Below are 19,213 nucleotides of genomic sequence, written 5' to 3' on the forward strand. Positions count from 1 at the left end.
TGTTTGCTTGATTTTTCTCAGAGTCAGGGTTTCTATTCTGCCCATGTGGGCTCACCCCAGCCAGCTCGGCCCTCAGCTTATTTCCAAGGAATCTCAAGTCCTTTGGTTTCCACCCATCCACATTCTCTGTGAAATCCGGCTCCTCCTTGATATTCCTGTTAAGAAACATGTCAGGACCTGGGGTTCAAGTCAGAAGCTCCACCTCCCTGACTTGGATCAGGAACATCCTGGAGCCCTGATGTGTCCAGTCATGGTGGAAGTCAAGGAGTCATGTTTCTCAGAGGCCATGTGAGCGGTGGACTAAATGCAGGGCTTTAAAGCATAAGCCCTATCTACTCTGTTCTGAGTTTCATTGGATGAGCTGCTTACTTAACACTGTGTGTCTCCACTGTTCTGGCCACCCAATGGGCATAAGACCTCCTCCACCCACAAGCTGGGACTGGAGAAGGTGACATTCAGGACATTTCCTCTGAATGATCTAAGACAGACAAATCATTCCTTCTTTTCTTCTCTGAAAAAGTAGGGTCTTGGGAGATGATGTTATGGGGCAATTAAGAGCAATGTCTTTGGAGTATAAACAAACAAAACCTGCGTCTTAGATCTGTCACTTAAGAGCTGTGTGATGTTGGGTGACTTCACCTCTCTGAGCCTTAGTTTCCTTATGCATAAGTGGCCATGACACATGGCCTCAGGGCAGGCATGAGAGTGAAATCAGTGAAACTCATAAAGCACTTGGCACTGTGTGTGGTACACAGAGAGCACTCACCAAATGATAGCTATGATTTTTTATTATTGCCAGGCAGCAGCTCAAGCCAGATGTGACATCCTTTGTTTCTAGGAAAGTGCTTTTAATTGCTTAAAACATAAGTTGTGAGTTCCTGGGGAAGGTGGTGAGGGTAGGAGTGATGGGTTGGGAAAGCTGTGTGCCCTGAGTCAGACAAAACCTTCTGTAGGCAGTTCCTACCTACCCAAAGGGGCAGCCACTGCCAGAAATGTGGGGGCTGGATCACCTGGGTTTCCAGGAGAGTCCATCACCTCCAGGGCCCTTTCCCTGTCCAAGGTGCTGAAATATGCCCTGGTAGACGCCTTCTTGTCTTGCACACCCATGAATCACTTGCACCTTACCTCCATTCAACCTTGCAAGTATACACTGAGCAGATACTATGTAAGGTGGAGAAGAAAAAAAGAATGTAGATACATCTCCAAGCCAAGATGCTTACAACTCATAGGGAAGGAATTCAAGCAACACATAAATGCCTTAGGAGAAGTGAAGACAAAGACTAGGAGATTCATCCTCCTAGTTTTTGGGTTTCAGGGACATCTACCTCTTGCTTTTACCTTTGGCTTCTTCCTTTTCTGCAATCTTGGCATCCTCCAAGGCCACTCCTTTCATACCTTTCCTAATCTTACCACAACATATGAGTCTTCCCCAAGGCAACCGTTTACTCACTAGTGTCACAGAGTGAAGAGAACTAGTGAGTAATTTCTGGAGGGAGATCAGGATATATATAGGGAAAGCAGAGGTCAGGGGTCTCTGGAAAGTGAGGGAGCTGCCTAGACAGGGGTAAGTTCTTCGTCATATTTCTGCATGCCCTCATCCGGGAGTAGCACCTCCACTGTGAAGCTGACCTTCTTGGCATGGACAAAGCTATAGGTGTTGTCGAAACGCAGGACGTCTAGGGGGACAGATGGACAGATGGGTAGTTGGGGCAGTATTCACACTCCCTGAGCCCTTCCCCAACCATGGGGGAGGACAGGCTGTGTTCCCACTTCTCTGTTTGCTAAAGTTCCCCCACTCCTGTTCCCTTCCCCATGGGAACCACCACTCCTAAGCAGAGCCTGTAAACAGACACTGACCTGCTCCTGGCATGTGCCCAACCTGGCTTTAGTTGCACCAACTGGCAATGAGAACAATGGCCACTGCATCCCATTGTCCCCACACCTGGACAGTCACATGATGGGTGTGCGAGGGTGGTGGCTGGGAACATCAGAGGCCTCCCAGCTCCCCCTGAATGAGGCAGTGTGCTGGGCGAGGACTGTGCATGCCTTCTGCCTCCTTACAAGCATCTCCAGAGGTAAGAGTTGTAACCTCTGTTTCACAGGTGAGCAAACCAACGGTGCAGACTGGTAAGACATTTTCCCAGGGTTATGCAGCTACCACGAGGCTGAAATGGGACCCTGGCTCCACTCTCAGCTGTGTGGCTCTGGACAAGTTGGTTTACCTCAGAGGACCAGTTTCCTCCTGGGGAAAGTCACCTACCCTACTGTTCCTTGTCTGTGTCCTGCATCGCAAGGACTCTCAGTCCCTTTCAGGGCCTGTCTCTGGCTCCTAGGGCACCGAAGGTGCACTTGAGAGTGTGGACTGAATGAGTGACTGTATGGATGAATGGCACTGACCTAGGCTGTATGTCCCTGAATACTACCCCTGTTTCTTTCCCTAAACCATGGGATAGGTGGCTCCAACCTCCCAGGGCAAACTTACAGACTCCAGCTTCTGTGCAGGTGAGGCTTCCATCCTCTGGTACCATGTGGGCATTGTAGCGCTGGCTAGGCAGCACCTCTGTCATCTCCCCAGCCCGCTGCCGTTCCCCCATCTTGGTCTTCAGGAAAACCCCAAAGCCAATATCTGCACCATCAGATGAGAACTGCCACCTGTGGTGGGGGAGTGGGCAGGTTGCTGCTCAGTCTGACGGGTCCCTGAGGGGCTAGGGCCCAGCCAGGGGTGGGTGGGTGGTCTGTTACTTACCTGAGGACACAGCCTGGGAACAGGATCTCATACTCCACCTGGTGCGACGAGCCACGGCTGATCTGCACCGAGTGCTCATACTGAGTCTTCACTTGGTCCCGCACGTACATGGACTTGGGGATCTCCCCACCATAGTTGATCTGCAGAAACAGAACAGGATGGCTTGCTCCCCTCTCCCAGCCATTGCACTGTTCAAGCTATTTCTCCTGCCTGAGATAATTTCACCATCTCCTGGAAGGATCCTGCTCATCCTGTCCTCTCCAAACCCCCAGGATGCCTCCTTTGGCTTTCCAGCCTTGGTCAGAGCCTCTTTGGGAACTTCCCCTTCTAGCTCATCCCCATGGGTCAAAATTTTCTCATTTCATGTTTCCCTGTACAACTGCTGAGAGGCCCGTGAGGGCAGCACTGGGACTAACTCAACAGCTGGCTAGGGGGTCTCTCCATAGACATATGTGGAATGAATGAGTGGGTGAGAAAGGAACCCATCTCTACTCCTCTCTCCTCCCCTGTCCTGGGGCTCTTCATACCTTAGTTAAACATTTGGGGTTCCCATCTGGGTCAGTCAGGGTCCCCCCAAACTGGGCAGGCAGTTCCTCAGGACTGATGAGTTTTAGCAAACCTTCTTTCCAGTTGTCTGTAGGCAGAGGGGTTAGAGGGTGACTATTAAGCATGAAAGGGACACATCAGGGAGTTCCCACTGTGGCTCAGTGGTTAACAAATCCAACTAGGAACCAAGACATTGCTGGTTCGATCCCTGGCCTTGCTCAGTGGGTTAAGGACCTGGCGCTGCCGTGAGCTGTGGTGTAGGTTGCAGATGCGGCTCAGATCCTGCATTGCTGTGGCTCTGGCGTAGGCCAGCAGCTACAGCTCCAATTAGACCCCTATCCTGGGAACCTCCATATGCCATGGAAGTGGCCCTAGAAATGGCAAAAAGACAAAAAATAAAATTAAATTAAAAAAAAGGGACACATCAGCAACCCCCATTCCTACCAGGAAGATCTGAGCTTGGGGAGAAGCCCTGGAGGTGCTAGGCTGCCAGGGCCAATTACCCAGCCTCCCAGGCCTTGGGTTGCAGAAAGTATCTTCCAGCATTGTGTTGCTGTGGAAACAGGTCTCCCCTGGCTGATAGGTTTGCACATTTTGAGGGTCTCCCAGTCATGAATAGCCAAGATTAGAATTGTCTAACTGTCTCATGGAGACTTTAAAGGCCAATGGGGTCAAGGACCATGTTGGGGGCCACAGTGTGCAAGTGGCATACCCAGGTCAGACCTCTGGGTGGAAGACGGACAGCTTTGGGTCTTTGAAAAGACCTCTTTCTCTCTTTTGCTTAATCAATACAACCATAATGCCCATTACTGTTCTTCATGCCCTATGCAAAGCTCTAAGTATTCTGGATGCAGGGGTATCAACCAGGCCCCAGCCCTATTACTAATCCAAGCTATCCCCACTTACAGCCATGGGAGATTCTTTGCTACCAGTGGGAAGCGAGGAAAGATACAACGCCTTGCACCCCAGGGCCAAATGCACAGAGCCCTGTGCATCACCAAGTGGGGCAGAGGTCTGGACTTGGGTCTGGAGTTACCCAGAATGCTCCAGGATATGGGGACTACTTTGTGATCCACAAAGCTCCCTATTCCAGGAGAAGTGCACAGAAGCAGAGACTGGGGTATCAGGAAGGAAGAAAAAAGAGGGATCTGTAAGATTCATCTCCATGCCCCCAGATTCTCAGATCTCCTTATTTGATGATTGGACCACTCTGCTTGTGAAAAGTTATCCTCCAACCTCAGCGTCACTGGTTGATGTTAAGAACTATTTTTCCTCTCTTTCTTTCTCTTTCCCTATCATTGAAAAAAAATTTTTTCGCTACTTATAAAGGTACTGTATGTAATTCTAAAATTTGGAAAGTACAGAAATATAAAATATAAAGTTTAAAACTGCCTGATTTCTTGCTAACCACAAATCATTGTTGTATTTCCTTCTAGAAATGTATTTTTGCTTTTATAAAAATACGACCACACCATACACATCTACTTTTCTTTTAACTTAATAACATTTAATGACATTTCCCACGATATCAAATTATTTTTCATAGCTGCATGATAATTCATCAAATGGATGGATTATTATTTCCTTATCAAGTTCCTTTTTATTGGTGCTTCCTTCTCTGAATCACATCTCCTTTTCTTTCTCTTCTTCCTTGTCCTCCTTAGCCCACAATGCCTTTAAAAGCACTGAGGTGATGAGTGTTGAAAATAAACAATGGCTCATAGCCCAGAGGTTGACTAGCAACCAGACTGAAACTGGTAAGGAGGAAGATGTGGCGGCCTCAGTCACTAAAGTGGCATGGTGGGGAACAGGTAGAGGTAACTGGATAGACTCTATAGAGTAGGACCCATTTCACCTTTGAGAAGGATAAGCCTCTAATTCTGGGATAGTGGATCTCTGGATGGAGTTATGGACCAAAGTTCAAAGTTCATGCACAGAGCGCAAGGGATGAAGCTAGAAATACTTACTTCCCAACACTATAATTTTTCTGCGAGTATCCTCACTCAAGAAGGGCTTCATGAGGTTGTATCCCACAGGGAACAATTTGGTGGCTGGAGAGATATAAGTGGGATAATGGGGAAAATAACTCCATTTGGCTACTCTCTCCATAACAGTCTTAATCAACAGTATGGAGGAATCATGAATTACTTTGGCAAGTTCCAATGCCCTGCACCTGACAACCCACCCAATCAAATCGTCAACAAAAACAACAAGCAGCCAACCAACCAACCATGCAATCAATCATCCAATGTATCAAACAAGCCAACAGATAGCCAATCAATTCACCTTCTCACCAGTGCATCAATCAGCCTACCAACCAAACAGCCAACCACCAAATAGTTAACGAACAATCAACTGTCAATCAGTAAACCAATCAGCCAATTAAACAACTAGCTAACTGCCCAACCAACTGCCCTTTCCAGCCAGTCAACCATTCAAATAGGCAGCAATCAACCGTCCAATATCCAGCCAAACATCAAACCAGCCAACCAACCAACCTGCCAACTAGCCTCTCACCCACATAGCCAAGCAAAATGCTAACAAGTCACTTAATCAGTCTACAAAGCTAACAACTATCTTACCAACCATTACTCAGTCAACTAGCCAGTCAACCAACTGGCCAGTCAAGTGGACAACCCAACTAAGCAATGAATCAATCTACCAGTCAACCACCAAACATACATCCATCATTCCATCCACCTACCCACCCAGACAACAACCTTCCAAAGAGCTATTGAGTTTCTACCTGGCTCCAGGCCTGTGAGGGATACAACAGAAGCGGAGAATCACAACCCAAGGAAAAGAGGATGAACACATACAAGACAACTGGAGGCCCCAAGAAGGCAGTAAATAGGGAAGGACAGAAAGAGCTGCATCAGTTGCCAGTCCCAGAGGCAATTTAGGGAGGAGAGATAATGTGGATGGGAGAAGCAAGGGGAGATTCCTGAAAAAGCTGATGTTGGAGCTGTCTCTTCCTGAAGTAAAGCCAACCATAGAAGTTACCATCTATGGAGCAATTACTCTGTGTCAGGTCTCTGAGTGATCTGCATGCAGCCAAGCAACCAACCTGCCTCACTTCTACCCAGGGAAGAAGGCACTATTATTGTCCCCAGGGTACAGATGAGGAAATGGAGGCACAGGGGAGTGATGTCATCTGCCACACACCTTTCACAATGAGCATAAACTTCAGGGTCTCTGGGTAGTTCTCTTCAAGGAGGCCAAAGAACTGCGGAACCAAGAAAGACCCCATCAGCACTCACACTTCATCTTCTCTTACCCTCATTGCCTTCACAACCTTCCCTCTGGAGGGTTCAGAGGGCTGTGGAGGGTTTCCTTTCTTCCCATCACCTTCACTGGCCCCTGGAGGAAACCTTCTCACTACAGATTGTTGCAACCATGCCCTAATAATAATAATCATTTTAAGAATAAATGTTATAGCAATGGATGTTTGGTAATGACTACTATTGGGAGTTCCCATTGTGGCTCAGTGGGTTAAGCACCCAACTAGTATCCATGAAGATGTGGGTTCAATCCCTGGCCTGGCTCAGTGGGTTAAAGGGTCTGGAGTTGCTGCAAGGTACGGCATAGTTTGCAGATGTGGCTCAGATCTGGCATTGCTATAGGTCAGCAGCTGCAGCTCCAATTCGACACCTAGCCTGGGAACTTTCATAAGCCAAAGGTGTGGCCCTAAAAAAAAATAATGACTACTATTTATGAAACATTCACTATGTGCCAAGCACTATGTATATACTTTACATATCGGCTCAATGAATATCCCTACATCCCTCTGAAATGCAGGCTTAGTATCTCTGTTTTATAGGTAAGGAAGTGAAGTATGGAGGGACAAAGTGACTTGATGGAGTCACAGAGCTAGGGATGACTGGCTGGGAAGGGTTTGTCAGAAACTTCCCCTGAGGTCTCAGTACAGTGTTGTCCCTGATGCCTGTTCTGTGAGATCTCCTGGGGAACATAACTTTGGGGCCTGAGTTGCAGTGATGGGGCCCAGGAAGGCCACCACCTTTCACCAGATCCTGGCTCTGAATGAGCAGTGAGGTCACAGCAGGCCAAGCTTGTCGCTGAAGCAAGCAGGGGCACCCAGGGGCCTTTTCCTCACCTCCTGGTACACTTCTACCAGAGGTTTCCAGAAGTGCTTTAGTCCCAGGCCTTCACAGTCAAATATCATCACGATGGTCTCAATTTTCCTCCCCAGCTGTGAAGATGAGAGCAAGGATTAGGGTGCAGGCTCAGAACTTGGGAGATGGTGACCCCAGCACATTACCCCTCAGGGCTTCTCCCAGCTTCCTACTCTGTCCTCAGAGGGAACAAGTGAGCCGGACACTGAATGTATAACATATAGCTCAATAATCCACAGGTCTTGTCCTTAAAGAGCTTACAGTCTGGTTGGGGAGACTGACAAACAACCAGGTCACCATGGTCATAGTCTAGAGGTGAGTGCTGTGATGGGATAGCACGGGATCTGTGGGAACACATTAACCCAGATGTGGGCCTAAGAGAAGGTGACAGTTTGAGAACTGAAAAATAGGAGAAAGCCAAGGGAATTATGGGAGGAAAGTGTGTGTCCTGGGGATCGGGTTACCTAGAGGGAACAGCAGGAACAAAGACTCAGAGGCAGTAAAAACAGCATTGCTAAAAAATAGGCATTTGGCTCTATATGCCACTGGCCATATACTTGTATTACCTAATTTAATCTTTGCAACCATTATTGATTATTGTCCTTCCCCCCTTTTTTTCTTTTTAGAGCTGCACCTGTGGCATATGGAAGTTCCTGGGCTAGGGACTGAATCGGAGCTGCAGCTGATGGCCTACTCCACAGCCACAGCAACGCGGGATCCGAGCCATGTCTGCAGCCTACACCAGAGTTCATGGCAATGCCAGATCCTTAACCCACTGAGTGAGGCTAGGGATTGAACCCACATCCTCATGGATACTAGTAAGGTTCTTAACCCTCTGAGCATGACAGGAACTCCTATCATTCCCATTTTGCAGGGCAAGGAAACAGGGTCAGAGAGGTGAGGTGACTTCCAAGGTGGCACAGAACCCTCTGACTGTGACAGCAGAGAGCACAGGTGTTTTCCTGGGACCATGCTTCCTGGCAGGCTCACCCGCTCTGTCTGCAGGTCACATTCATGCAAGATGCGCTCACAGTCCCTCATCTTGGTCTTGAGCAGGTCCTGCTTGGTGACCGAGAAGAGCAGGCCCTTGGGGTCAAGTGGCCCGATGATGTCATACCACACAGGGCAGCCGTCACGGTCATAGCCGCACAGTCCCCCAGGCATGTACTTCTGGATCACCTGGACATGGAAAGACACAAAACTTGGCATTACGTACCTCCCCAGAGACCCCCAGGCCAGGCTGCCCTGGATGGCCCCACACATACCATGGTGCAAGCACTGTCCCGCCCCTGGAAGGTGGCACTACTGTCTGGGTGAGAAAACTGAGGGCCTTGCAGGGGAGGGCCTTGCTCACATCAGGGACATGACAAAGCCAGGCCTCAGCTGGGCATACAGGAGACCTCTGGGCTCCTTAGTTCTATTCCCAGTGTCTCCCCTGTCCTTTTCCACGGAAAAGAATTGGGCTTAATGATTAACATGGATTCCGAAGGTCAGCAGACCTGGTTCGGAAACAGACATTACTGCTTCCCTGCTGTGCATCCTTGAGCAAGTGACGCCACCTCTCTGAGCCTCATTCCACCTCCTCCTGTTGGGGAAAGTCCCCAAGATCACACTGGCAAAGCATAGCGCCTGGCCCAGAGCTTGTGTTCCACAAATGAAACTAGCACCCTTGCTTTACTAAGATGCCAATGGTGAGATAGTTCTCCCCAGCTCCCTGATGGGCTAAGTTTCTTTCCCACCCAGGCAGGATACTTTGAGCAAGGCCCTAGGCGTAAGAGTTCAAAGCCACAAGACATCAGTGGTGGCAAAGAGCTTGGGTCTGGAGGGTAGATAGGCTTGAGCTCAAATCCCAGCTCCACCTTGGGGCTCTGGGACTTGGCGTAGGCTGCTTAACCATTGCCGGGCCTCGGTATCCTTGTATGTACACTAGGGACAATGGTACCCACTTCATGGGGCTATAAGCTCATGCAGTTTGAGCCCTAATTCAGGCTTGGACCTCATAAGCCCCCAGAAAAAACTCATAATTATTACAAGAGAGGTGCCTGTAGGCCTGGGGGGTTCCACAGGCCTCTGAGGCTTGCTGCCTTCCACTCATGGTCCTCAGTGATTCAGAGGCTGCTTGGGTGGTATGTCTATAAAAGAGTGGGGTGTATGGGGGGGGGTGTTGGCTCACCTCAGGGGGCTGCCAATCAAGGATGTGGTCGATGTCCATGGTCTTCCGGAACTCCATGTACTAAAAGGGAGATAAGTGGTGAGGCCTCCACTGGGCTCCCAGCACCACTGAGGAGGGGATAAGGGTAGAGGCTGGAGGCACGGATTGCCCTCGACAAAGCCCTTCACCAAATTTCTAGGGGTGATTGGTCTCACCTTGCGGAGCATGGCCTCTGATTTCTGCAGGTCAAAGTTCCGAGCTGTGGGAAGATGGAAGGAAGGCGTGGGGTGGGAAAGAGGCTGCCTTGCAGTAATCCTCTCCTGGTCCTGGGCAGTGGGGAGCTATGGAGGGCACTGGGGGCCTGGGTGGGACTTTCCTTTCCTGTCCCCTCCCCTCTCCTGGACCTGAACATATGAAGCAAGATGGTATGGTCAGCACCTGACAACCATGGGTTCTAGGGCAGTTGGGACCAGGCCCCTCTCTCTGCCCCCTCACCCTGACCTCTCCCACCTCTGCCCTCACCTCGGAGCCAGCGCAGAAGGAAATAGTCATCTGGGTTGGGCAGCGCAGGCAACACGTCTTGGACATTTTCTCTGAACTGGGAAGAGAGTTGTTGGTTGGAAGAATTTTTTGCACTGAGCCTTGGCCCTAGACTCAATGACTGTTTTCAGCTTTCCTCTTTTTTTTTCTCCCACATGCAGTCTGGCCCACAGTGATAAAAGGAGGGTGGGCAGATGGATGGGTAGGTGAATGGAAGGAAGAGCTGATGGTGAGTAAATAGAAGAAAGGATGGATGAAAAAAATAAGGAGAAATAAACTAATGATGGATGGACAGAAGGAGAGATGAGTGGGCAAATGGATAGAGGAGGGATAGATGGGTGGGTGAGGGTGGATGGAAGAAAGGATAAATGGGTGAGCAGTGGGTAGGTGGAATGGAGTATGGATGTATTCTTTAGTTCTTTCCCCACCAAGGAAAATGTGTTAGCCCACCAAGGCTTCTTTTTTCCCATCCCATTTTCTCCCTTCCTCCTTCCAACCTTCCTTTCTCTCTTTCTTTTCTTTCCTTCCTTCTTTCTTTTTGTCTTTTGTCCTTTTTAGGGCTGCACCTGCGGCATATGGAGGTTCCCAGGCTAGGGGTCGAACTGGAGCCGTAGTATACCACAGCTGGTCTATCCCACAACTACAGCAAAGCCAGATCCAAGCTGCATCTGTGACCTACACCACAGCTCACGGCAACGCTGGATTCTTAACCCACTGAGAAGGGCCAGGGATCGAACCCCCAACCTCATGGTTCCTAGCTGGACTCATTTCCACTGCACCACGATGGGAACTCCTTTTCCTTTTCTTCTTTCTTTATTTCTATTTTTATTTTAAAAAACTTTATGGCCATACCCATGACATTTGGAAGTTCCCAAGTGAGGGACTGAATCCAAGCTGCAGTGTGACCCATGTCATAGGTGTGGCAATGCTGGATCCTTAATCCACTGTGCCGAGCTGGGATCAAACCCACAGCACAGCAGTGACAATGCCCGATCCTTAACCCACTGAGCCACCAGGGAACTCCTCCATCCCATTTTCTACGAAAACATGGTTAGTGATTATGCATCCTCTTTCCCAATGACCATAGGATGACAATACACCCTGCCCTGTCTCTCAGCTCTTACAGACAGGTCACCTTTCAGGGTTCCAGGGAGTGAAGGGGAACAGAGGCAGAGGGCAGACCATCAGTATCTTCAGTTCCTACCTAGGGGGATGTGGGAAGGGGTATGTCAAATAAAGCTCTCTGTGTCTGGCTCATGGATGAGCGGTCAGGCTTGATCTGGCACCCACACTGTTGCCTGGAGGTAGTGCTGTTCCCTCAACCCCTGCCCTGGACAGGGCTGATGCCACCGGGTCCTGTAGGACCTGACCCTGGGTGAGGTGACAGCAAAGAGACAATGTCAAGGCCATGCTGGGCAAACAGAGTGGGTGGCAGGGTTTCAGCCACCACATTCCCTCTGCCCTTCAGCCCTTTCCCCTTGGCTCTCACCTTGGCCAGGGTCTCTGCCTGCTTGGGGCTCAGGTCTCCGACTCTGCCGCTCATGATGCTGGGTGAGGCTGGAGGAGTGGGGGCCACTGTAGGCAGAGGCCAAGTCTGGTCCGTAGCCCTGACCAAGCGGGGCCTTTTGCCCCTGCTCCTAGGTGTGGCCACAAGTACCTCCTCCTTGGTTAGCCATTGGATTGCATATTACATAATTGGGATTAAGTGAGGTCCCGTGCTTGGCTCTGGGACAGTTCTGGGGGGCAGGCTGGCCCAGGAGGGCATGCCAGAGGTCCCCTGCCAGGTGGAGGAGTCTTGTGGGGAATGAGGCTGGTCTCCCATGGCATGCCTGTAGAAACCACCCAGTGCTCCCAGGTCCCCAAGGAAGGGGGGATTTCAGTGGGAGGAGGACTGCTTCCTACAAGCACTTTTCTCTGTGACCCTATCTCACTCATGAAGAAACCCCATGCCTACGAGTCTACAAAGGTCAACGTCACCAGCTCTGATGGCTAGGAATCAGGGACCTGGTCAGTCTAGTAAACAGTTTATTCACTTTCTCGGGGCAGGACACTTGTGTCCTCTTTCAAAAAAGTGTCCATATTCAAGGGGCAGGAAAACAGAACTCAAAAAGTGTCCTTGCTGAAAGTCTGTTTTCCCACAGAGCTGCTGCTACTTTTCCTGTTTTTCAAATCCCATCCTGCAGTGTTGGCCCTGCAGCTTCAATACAGGGAAGAGCTGAGCACAACCACCCTGCTGCCTTCCCTTCTCATTGCTAAGGTCATGAGGACACAAGGGGCTGTGTCCAGGATCCCACATCTCCTGGGTCCTAAGGGAGAGGTGGGGCATATCGATGCCCTTGAAGAAATAAGGGTGCTCCCTGGGATTTTAAACACCTGATCAGTGAGGGGTGTCCACCACTTATCTCAGGTGACGAGGGAAGCCCACTAGGTTCTCCTGTCCTTTGGTTTCTGTCATGCTGCTTGATGTTCCCTCATCAGACATACCTGAAAGACTCGGCCCTGCTCCCCACCCCCCCATAAGATCTCTCTTTTCAGATGATGTCTTGGAATGCCACTTGTGCCTTTTATAGGATGGTGCTATCAATGCTTGCCCTGTCTACCTTATGCAGTTGGAAGGAAGATCTAATGAAACACTATAGACTGTCAAGGGTTGTGCACATCTAAAGGATTTTCTCCAGCCGTCAGAAGCTTTGAGAAGGCAAGGCCACAATGTCAACAAATGCTTATAAGGAAATCATGAACGAATCTGTTCGAGATGACAGCACTGCCAGGCCACACCTTCCAGGTCTTGAGGGGGTCCACCCAGGTTTAAACTTTCCCCTGGTCTAGCCTCAGCCCCAGCAGCTGAACTAGTTCAAGCTCTGCTTCCCAGGGCTCTCCCAGGTCCCCTACCCCCAGGGCATCCTGGGTACCCACCCCCAGTATCCTGGGACCTCTTTAGGCCAGCTGATGTGAGTTAGTGCTGACACCTGCTTGCTCTGGGCCCTGACAGAACTGGGTCCAGAAGGAGAAGGGGGGCCATTCTGGGCTGTCTCCCTCTGTCCAGGGCAACTGCCATGGGCACTCAGGAGCAGTTAGGTAACTCTCCACACCTTGGTCCCACCCCCCTTCACATTCCAGGCTCTTTCTGAGGCGGCCACCCCCACCCACTTCCCACAAGGCGGGCAGCATGTGGAGATTGGGTTCCTCCACTCCCCTCTCATTAGTCCCTAATCCTGCCTGTTTCTCACCAGTCTCTGTTCTCACACTAATCCCTCTAATGTGAGGCGCCCCAATTACCTCTGGGGACATCAGAAGCTGGGCAGGGAGGTCCAGGAAGAGGAGCTGGGAGTCTTCAAAGACACCCCTAAGCACTCTTCCCAACCCAGACACAAATAGACACAGAGCACCTACTGTGTGCCCACATCATCATCATCATCCACAGTGCCATCCAATGGAACTTTCTGTGATGATGGAAATATTCTGTATCTGGGCTATGTCCCATTGGACATCAATGGTAGCCAGTTGTGACATGTGAAATGTGGCTAGTGAGACTGAGGAACTCAAGTTTTAATTATATCAAATCTTGTAGTTCCCATCGTAGCACAGTAGAAACAAATCGACTAGGAACCATGAGGTTGTGGGTTCGATCCCTGGCCTTGCTCAGTGGGTTAAGGATCTGGTGTTGCTGTGAGCAGTGGTGTAGGTCACAGATGTGGCTTAGATCTGGCATTGCTGTGACTGTGGCATAGGCCAGTGGCTGCAGCTCTGATCTGACCCCTAGCCTGGGACCCTCCATATGCCATGGGAGCGGCCCTAAAAAGCAAAACAAAACAAAAACAAACAAAAAAAACCCCCAAAACATCAAATCTTGATTAATTTTACTTTAGATTGCCCCATGTGGCTCATGGGTACCATATTAGCACAGATCTACTGCATTTATTGAAGGCATATTACATGCCAGGCCCCACACTAAGTGCATCACCTCATTTAAACCTCAGACCCCCCCCAGAGAGGTAGGTACCATTATTGAGCCCATTTTACAGACAGGCAAACTGAGGTGGAGAGAAGTAACTTATCCAGAGTTAAGTCCATGCAATTAACCACCCTGCTGTCTCATTGGAAGCTATCCTGAAGTCTCAGCTCTGGGAGCCTCCACCCTAATCAGGCATCGAAGTCACCCCAGTGGGATGCAGGTGGCAATGAGCCAGACCATGAAGAAAGGGAGGATGACAATTAGTGGAGTCTGGGGTAGAGGAAAGGGCATCCAAAGTGGAGAGGATGGTATGGGCCAAGGTGTGGAGGTAGGAAAGTGAAAAGCACAGGGAGGGCAAAGTTTTAGAGCTGAGGATATTACAATTACAGTAAACAAGATGGATTGGGTCCTTGCCTGCACAAAACTCACAATCTCCCATTTGTTGAGCATTTCCTCTGTGTTGAGCACATTACATCATTATCAAACCATCTAGGAACAAGTAGAGGTATCCCCATTTTACAGTCAAAAGATATGAAAAGTCAGAGAGATTAAGAAACTTTTCTGAAGTCACACAGCCAGGAAATAAGAAGCCTGTCTGACTTTAGAGCCCTTTATGGGAAATATAGCCCAGCTGAGCCTTCCCCTAGAGGGTTTAACATTGTGCCTGGAACACAGCAAGTGCCCGACAAAAGGTCTAAATCACCATGTGTGTTAGGAAGCCTGGACCCACCTACCTCAGGCAATAGTGTGTCTCGGGCCAGGAGAATTAATTCCCCTCCTTTGAAATAAAGGCAGAAGGCAGAGAAGAACGCCTACCCCCACCCCTACCCCTAGTACCTGTCTTCTCCAAGTCCTAGATTGCCAAGCCCTCAGGGGACCATGGCAACAACAAGGACACAAGCAAACAACAGCAGAGAGATAGGGCCACTCACTCCATACCCTGGAACCCCTCCTTCCAGGAGTGGGTTGCTAGGAAATGAGAAATGCGTTCCTACCAGAACCAGTTGGGTGAGTACAGAGGGGGCCTGGGGGGAGGGCCTTAGGAGCCTCGCCAAGGGGCAAACATTTCTGGGAAGAGGTAAGCAGGGTGGGGTTCAGATCACACTAACGTGAGGTGAAGGTGGCCTAAAAAGAGGAGATGGAAAGGGAACGTGGTGGGAGGCACCTCACCAGAGTCCCAGTGGTGCCCTGGGATAGCCTACTTTCCCTCTTTCTACTCTTGGGCAGTTTCATCTCCTTTTTTTTTCTTTTTCTTTTTTTTTTTTTTTGTCTTTTGTTGTTGTTGTTGTTGTTGTTGTTGTTGTTGTTGCTATTTCTTGGGCCGCTCCCGCGGCATTTGGAGGTTCCCAGGCTAGGGGTTGAATCGGAGCTGTAGCCACCGGCCTACGCCAGAGCCACAGCAACGCGGGATCCAAGCCGAGTCTGCAACCTACACCACAGCTCACGGCAACGCCGGATCGTTAACCCACTGAGCAAGGGCAGGGACTGAACCCGCAACCTCATGGTTCCTAGTCGGATTCGTCAACCACTGCGCCACGACGGGAACTCCTCATCTCCTTTTTTAATTAAAAAAAAAAAAAGTTTTTTCTTGAAGTGTGACGTAATTCTCATATCATGAATTCACCATTCTTAAAGTGCATAATTCAATGATTCTTTGGTGTAGTCACTAGATTGTGCAACCATCACCACTAACTGCGGGACATTTTCATTATCTGTCCCCAAACCCTGTACCCATTAGCAATCATTCCCCATTTCCTGTGCCCCTGCTTCAGCCTCTGGCAACTAGCACTTTCTATCTCTATACATTTTCCTATTCTGGATATTTCATATAAAAAAAATCATACAGTATATGATCATTTGTGACTGGCTTAACTTAGCAGAATATATACAAGGTTCATCCATGTTGTAGGAGGTAACATTCCTTTTTATGGTGGAATAATTTTATTTTGTATAAATAAATCACATTTTGTTTATCCATTTGTCAACTGATGGACAATTGGTTATTTCCACTTTTTGGCTATTATGAATAATGCTGCTATGAATATTTTTGTACATGTCTTCACTTCTTTTGGGTACATTTTTAGGAGTAGAATTGCCAGTTAATATAGTAATCCTATGTTCAATCTTTTGAGAAACTGCCAAACTGTTTTCCAAAGTACCTGCATCATTTTATTTTATTTTTTTTTATTTATTTTTTTTGTCTTTTTGCCATTTCTTGGGCTGCTCCCACGGCATATGGAGGTTCCCAGGCTAGGGGTCTAATCAGAGCTGTAGCTGCCAGCCTACGCCAGAGCCACAACAAAGCGGGATCCAAGCCGAGTCTGCAACCTACACCACAGCTCACGGCAATGCCAGATCGTTAACCACTTAGCAAGGGCAGGGATCGAACCTGTAACCTCATGGTTCCTAGTCGGATTCGTCAACCACTGCGCCGCGACGGGAACTCCCTGATTTTTTTCTTCTTTTTTTTTTTTTTTTTTTTTTTTTACCTGCATCATTTTACATTGCCCCCAAACAATGTGTGAGGGTTCCTTTTCCATTTTCTTATTTTGCTAATATAGTCTCCTAGTGGGTGTGAGTTTTTTTTGTTGTTGTTGTTTATTTATTTATTTATTTATTTTTGGTCTTTTTAGCTATTTCTTGGGCCGCTCCTGCGGCATATGGAGGTTCCCAGGCTAGGGGTCGAATTGGAGCTGTAGCCACAGGCCTATGCCACAGCAACGCGGGTTCCAAGCCGAGTCTGCCACCTACACCACAGCTCACGGCAACGCCGGATCCTTAACCCACTGAGCAAGGCCAGGGACTGAACCTGAAACCTCATGGTTCCTAGTCGGATTCGTTAACCACTGCGCCACGACGGGAACTCGGGTGTGGTTTTGAATTGCCATTTCTCTAATGACTACAGTTCTTAAGCATCTCTTCATGTGCTTATTGGCCATTTGTATATGCTCTAGGAAGAAATGCCTATTCAAAATTTTTATATGTCTTTACCGAATTTTAAATTGGGTTGTCTTTATTGCTGACCTGTAAGAATTCTTTATGAGTTCTGGATTTTAATCCTTTATCAGGTATAGAATTTGAGAATATTTTCTTCTATTCTGTAGGTTGTCTTTTCACTTTTTTTTCTTTTTTTTTTTTTTTTTGCTTTTTAGGGCCACACCCACGGCATATGGAGGTTCCCAGGCTAGGGGTCGAATCAGTTGCAGCTGCTGGCCTATACCAGAGCCACAGCAACTTGGGATCTGAGTTGAGTCTGTGACCTACACTACAGGTCACTACAACACCAGATCCTTAACCCACTGAGTGAGGCCAGGGATTGAACCTGCGTCCTCATGGTTCCTAGTCAGGTTAGTTAACAGCTGAGCTACAAAGGAAACTCCTGTCTTTTCATTTTCTTTAGCGTCCTTTTTTTTTTTTTTTTTTCTTTAGTGATCTCTGGTGTGCAAAAGTTCTGAAATTTGATGAAGTCTGACATTTTTTTTTTTCTTTGCTTTTTAGGGTTGCACTTGTGTCATATGGTGACTCCTACGCTAGGGGTCAAATCTGAGCTGTAGCTGCTGACCACAGCCACAGCAAAGCAGGATCTGAGCCCCGTCTGCGACCTACAACACAGCTCACGGCACTGCCAGATCCTTAACCCACTGAGTAAGGCCAGGGATCGAACCTGCCTCCTCATGGATACTAGTCAGATTCGTTAGCCACTGAGACACGACGGGAACTCCTGACGTCTTTTTTAAAAATTATTATTGCTGATGCTTTTGGTGTCATAATAAGAATTACCTCCATGTTTTCTTCTGAGAGTTTTCCAGTTTTCACTCTTATATTTAGGTCTTTGATCCTTGTTTGTTTGCTTAACTTTTTTTATGCGTGTGGTAAATATGCATACAATCTGCTGTTTCAGCCATTTTTAAGAGTACAGTTCAATGGCATTAAGCACATTCACACTGTTGCACAACCATCACCACCATCCATCTCCAAAAAGTTTTCATCTTCCCAAACTGAAATCCTGTACTCATTAAACATTAACTTCCCATTTCCCCTCCCCTCAAGCCCCTGTGAGGCTGGCACAGCCTACAAACAATTCCTGGGCAGTCAAAATAGAATCGGGGCAACAAAATAAAGTCTAACCTTATTTTTTTCTTTTCTTTTATGCTTAGTCTTGTCTCCTTCTCTCACAGGGGATCGCGTGCAGGGGCCTCATATCAGGCACTTGTCCAGAGGCCCTGGTGCGCAATGATTGCTCCTCAGACCGCGTGCAGAAAGGCGGCGAACGCCGCTCAATTCAAGATGGCGCCGGCGTGCGAAGCGCGGAGCCGCTGCACCTGGCCCTGCAATCTGGCGTCCGTGCGCAGCCCGCCTGCGCAGACCCTCTAGAACCCTGACCCCTCCCGCTGCGGAGCCCCTATAAAGCAGCGCAGCTGAGGGCCTATTGGGTGAGCGTGTGCTTTAGAGCCGAGCTCGCACCTCTCTTTTCTTTGCTCAAAGTCTGAAGTTTTCCTTTGCTTTTGAACCAAATTCAGTCTCGTTCTAGACACTGGGCAGAAGGGCCTTTGTTGGGGCCCAACTGGAAAGGGTCAGCAATACTGGCAACTACCACTCTATTTTCTGTCTGTATGAATTGACTACTCTAGGTGCTTCTTAAAAGTAGAATCATACAATATTTGTCCTTTTGTGACTGGCTTGTTTTGCTTAGTTTAATATCATTAAGGTTATCAAGGTTCATTTATGTTGTAGCACGTCAGGATTCCCTTCTTTTTTTTGGCTGTCCTGCAGCATATGAAGTTCCCGGACCTGGGATCAAAAATCCCAGCCACAATTGCAACGTACGCTGCACCTATGGCAACGCCAGACCCTTACCTGCCTGGTGCTGGGCCAGGGATCAAACCTCTGTCTGGCACTGCAAAGACCCTGCTGATCCCATTGTGTCTTAGAGGGGTGCCCTCCTTCCTTTTTTAAAGCTAAATAATATCCATTGTAGGAATAGACCACATTTTGTTTGTCCAGTCATTTATTAATGGATGCCTGGATTGTTTCCACCTTTTGGCTATTATGAATAAAACTGTTATGAACATTCATACACAAACATCTCTTCAAGTCCCTGCTTTCAGTTCTTTTGAGTATATATCCAAAAGAAGAATTTC

At 48.5% G+C, this 19,213-nt stretch overlaps 1 protein-coding gene across 4 annotated transcripts; it reads right to left on the reverse strand.

Moving 5' to 3' along the window:
• On the reverse strand, positions 771–18,338 carry LOC100156470 (SEC14-like protein 3). Of its 4 annotated transcripts, none has more exons than XM_005670847.3 (12): positions 18,201–18,338; positions 10,100–10,175; positions 9,793–9,836; positions 9,599–9,658; positions 8,416–8,604; positions 7,407–7,502; positions 6,458–6,518; positions 5,260–5,343; positions 3,274–3,380; positions 2,747–2,886; positions 2,483–2,652; positions 771–1,676 (listed from the first exon to the last, which is right to left on the reverse strand). In XM_005670847.3, the coding sequence occupies exons 3-12, from the start codon at positions 9,802–9,804 to the stop codon at positions 1,555–1,557; spliced, it is 1,041 nt and encodes a 346-aa protein (XP_005670904.1). In that variant the 5' UTR covers positions 9,805–9,836; positions 10,100–10,175; positions 18,201–18,338; the 3' UTR covers positions 771–1,554. The 4 variants fall into 4 exon arrangements, with proteins under 4 accessions (XP_005670904.1, XP_020928114.1, XP_003483504.1 ...); XM_021072455.1 differs by lacking the exon at positions 18,201–18,338 and adding an exon at positions 14,807–14,828; XM_003483456.3 differs by lacking the exon at positions 18,201–18,338 and adding an exon at positions 11,607–11,789.

This window comes from Sus scrofa, chromosome 14, assembly GCF_000003025.6.
Source record: "Sus scrofa isolate TJ Tabasco breed Duroc chromosome 14, Sscrofa11.1, whole genome shotgun sequence".
Taxonomy (NCBI): Eukaryota; Metazoa; Chordata; class Mammalia; order Artiodactyla; family Suidae; genus Sus; species Sus scrofa.

What these genes read in the sequence shown, in the direction of transcription:
- LOC100156470 (XM_003483456.3), bottom strand. Translation starts at nt 11,660, where the DNA reads ATGAGCGGCAGAGTCGGAGACCTGAGCCCCAAGCAGGCAGAGACCCTG. An exon ending in ACCCCAAATGTTTAACTAAG is followed by an intron (nt 2,887 to 3,273) that starts GTATGAAGAGCC and finishes CTGTTTCTGCAG; the next exon opens with ATCAACTATGGTGGGGAGAT. An exon ending in CTGCACAGAAGCTGGAGTCT is followed by an intron (nt 1,677 to 2,482) that starts GTAAGTTTGCCC and finishes CTGTCCCCCTAG; the next exon opens with ACGTCCTGCGTTTCGACAAC.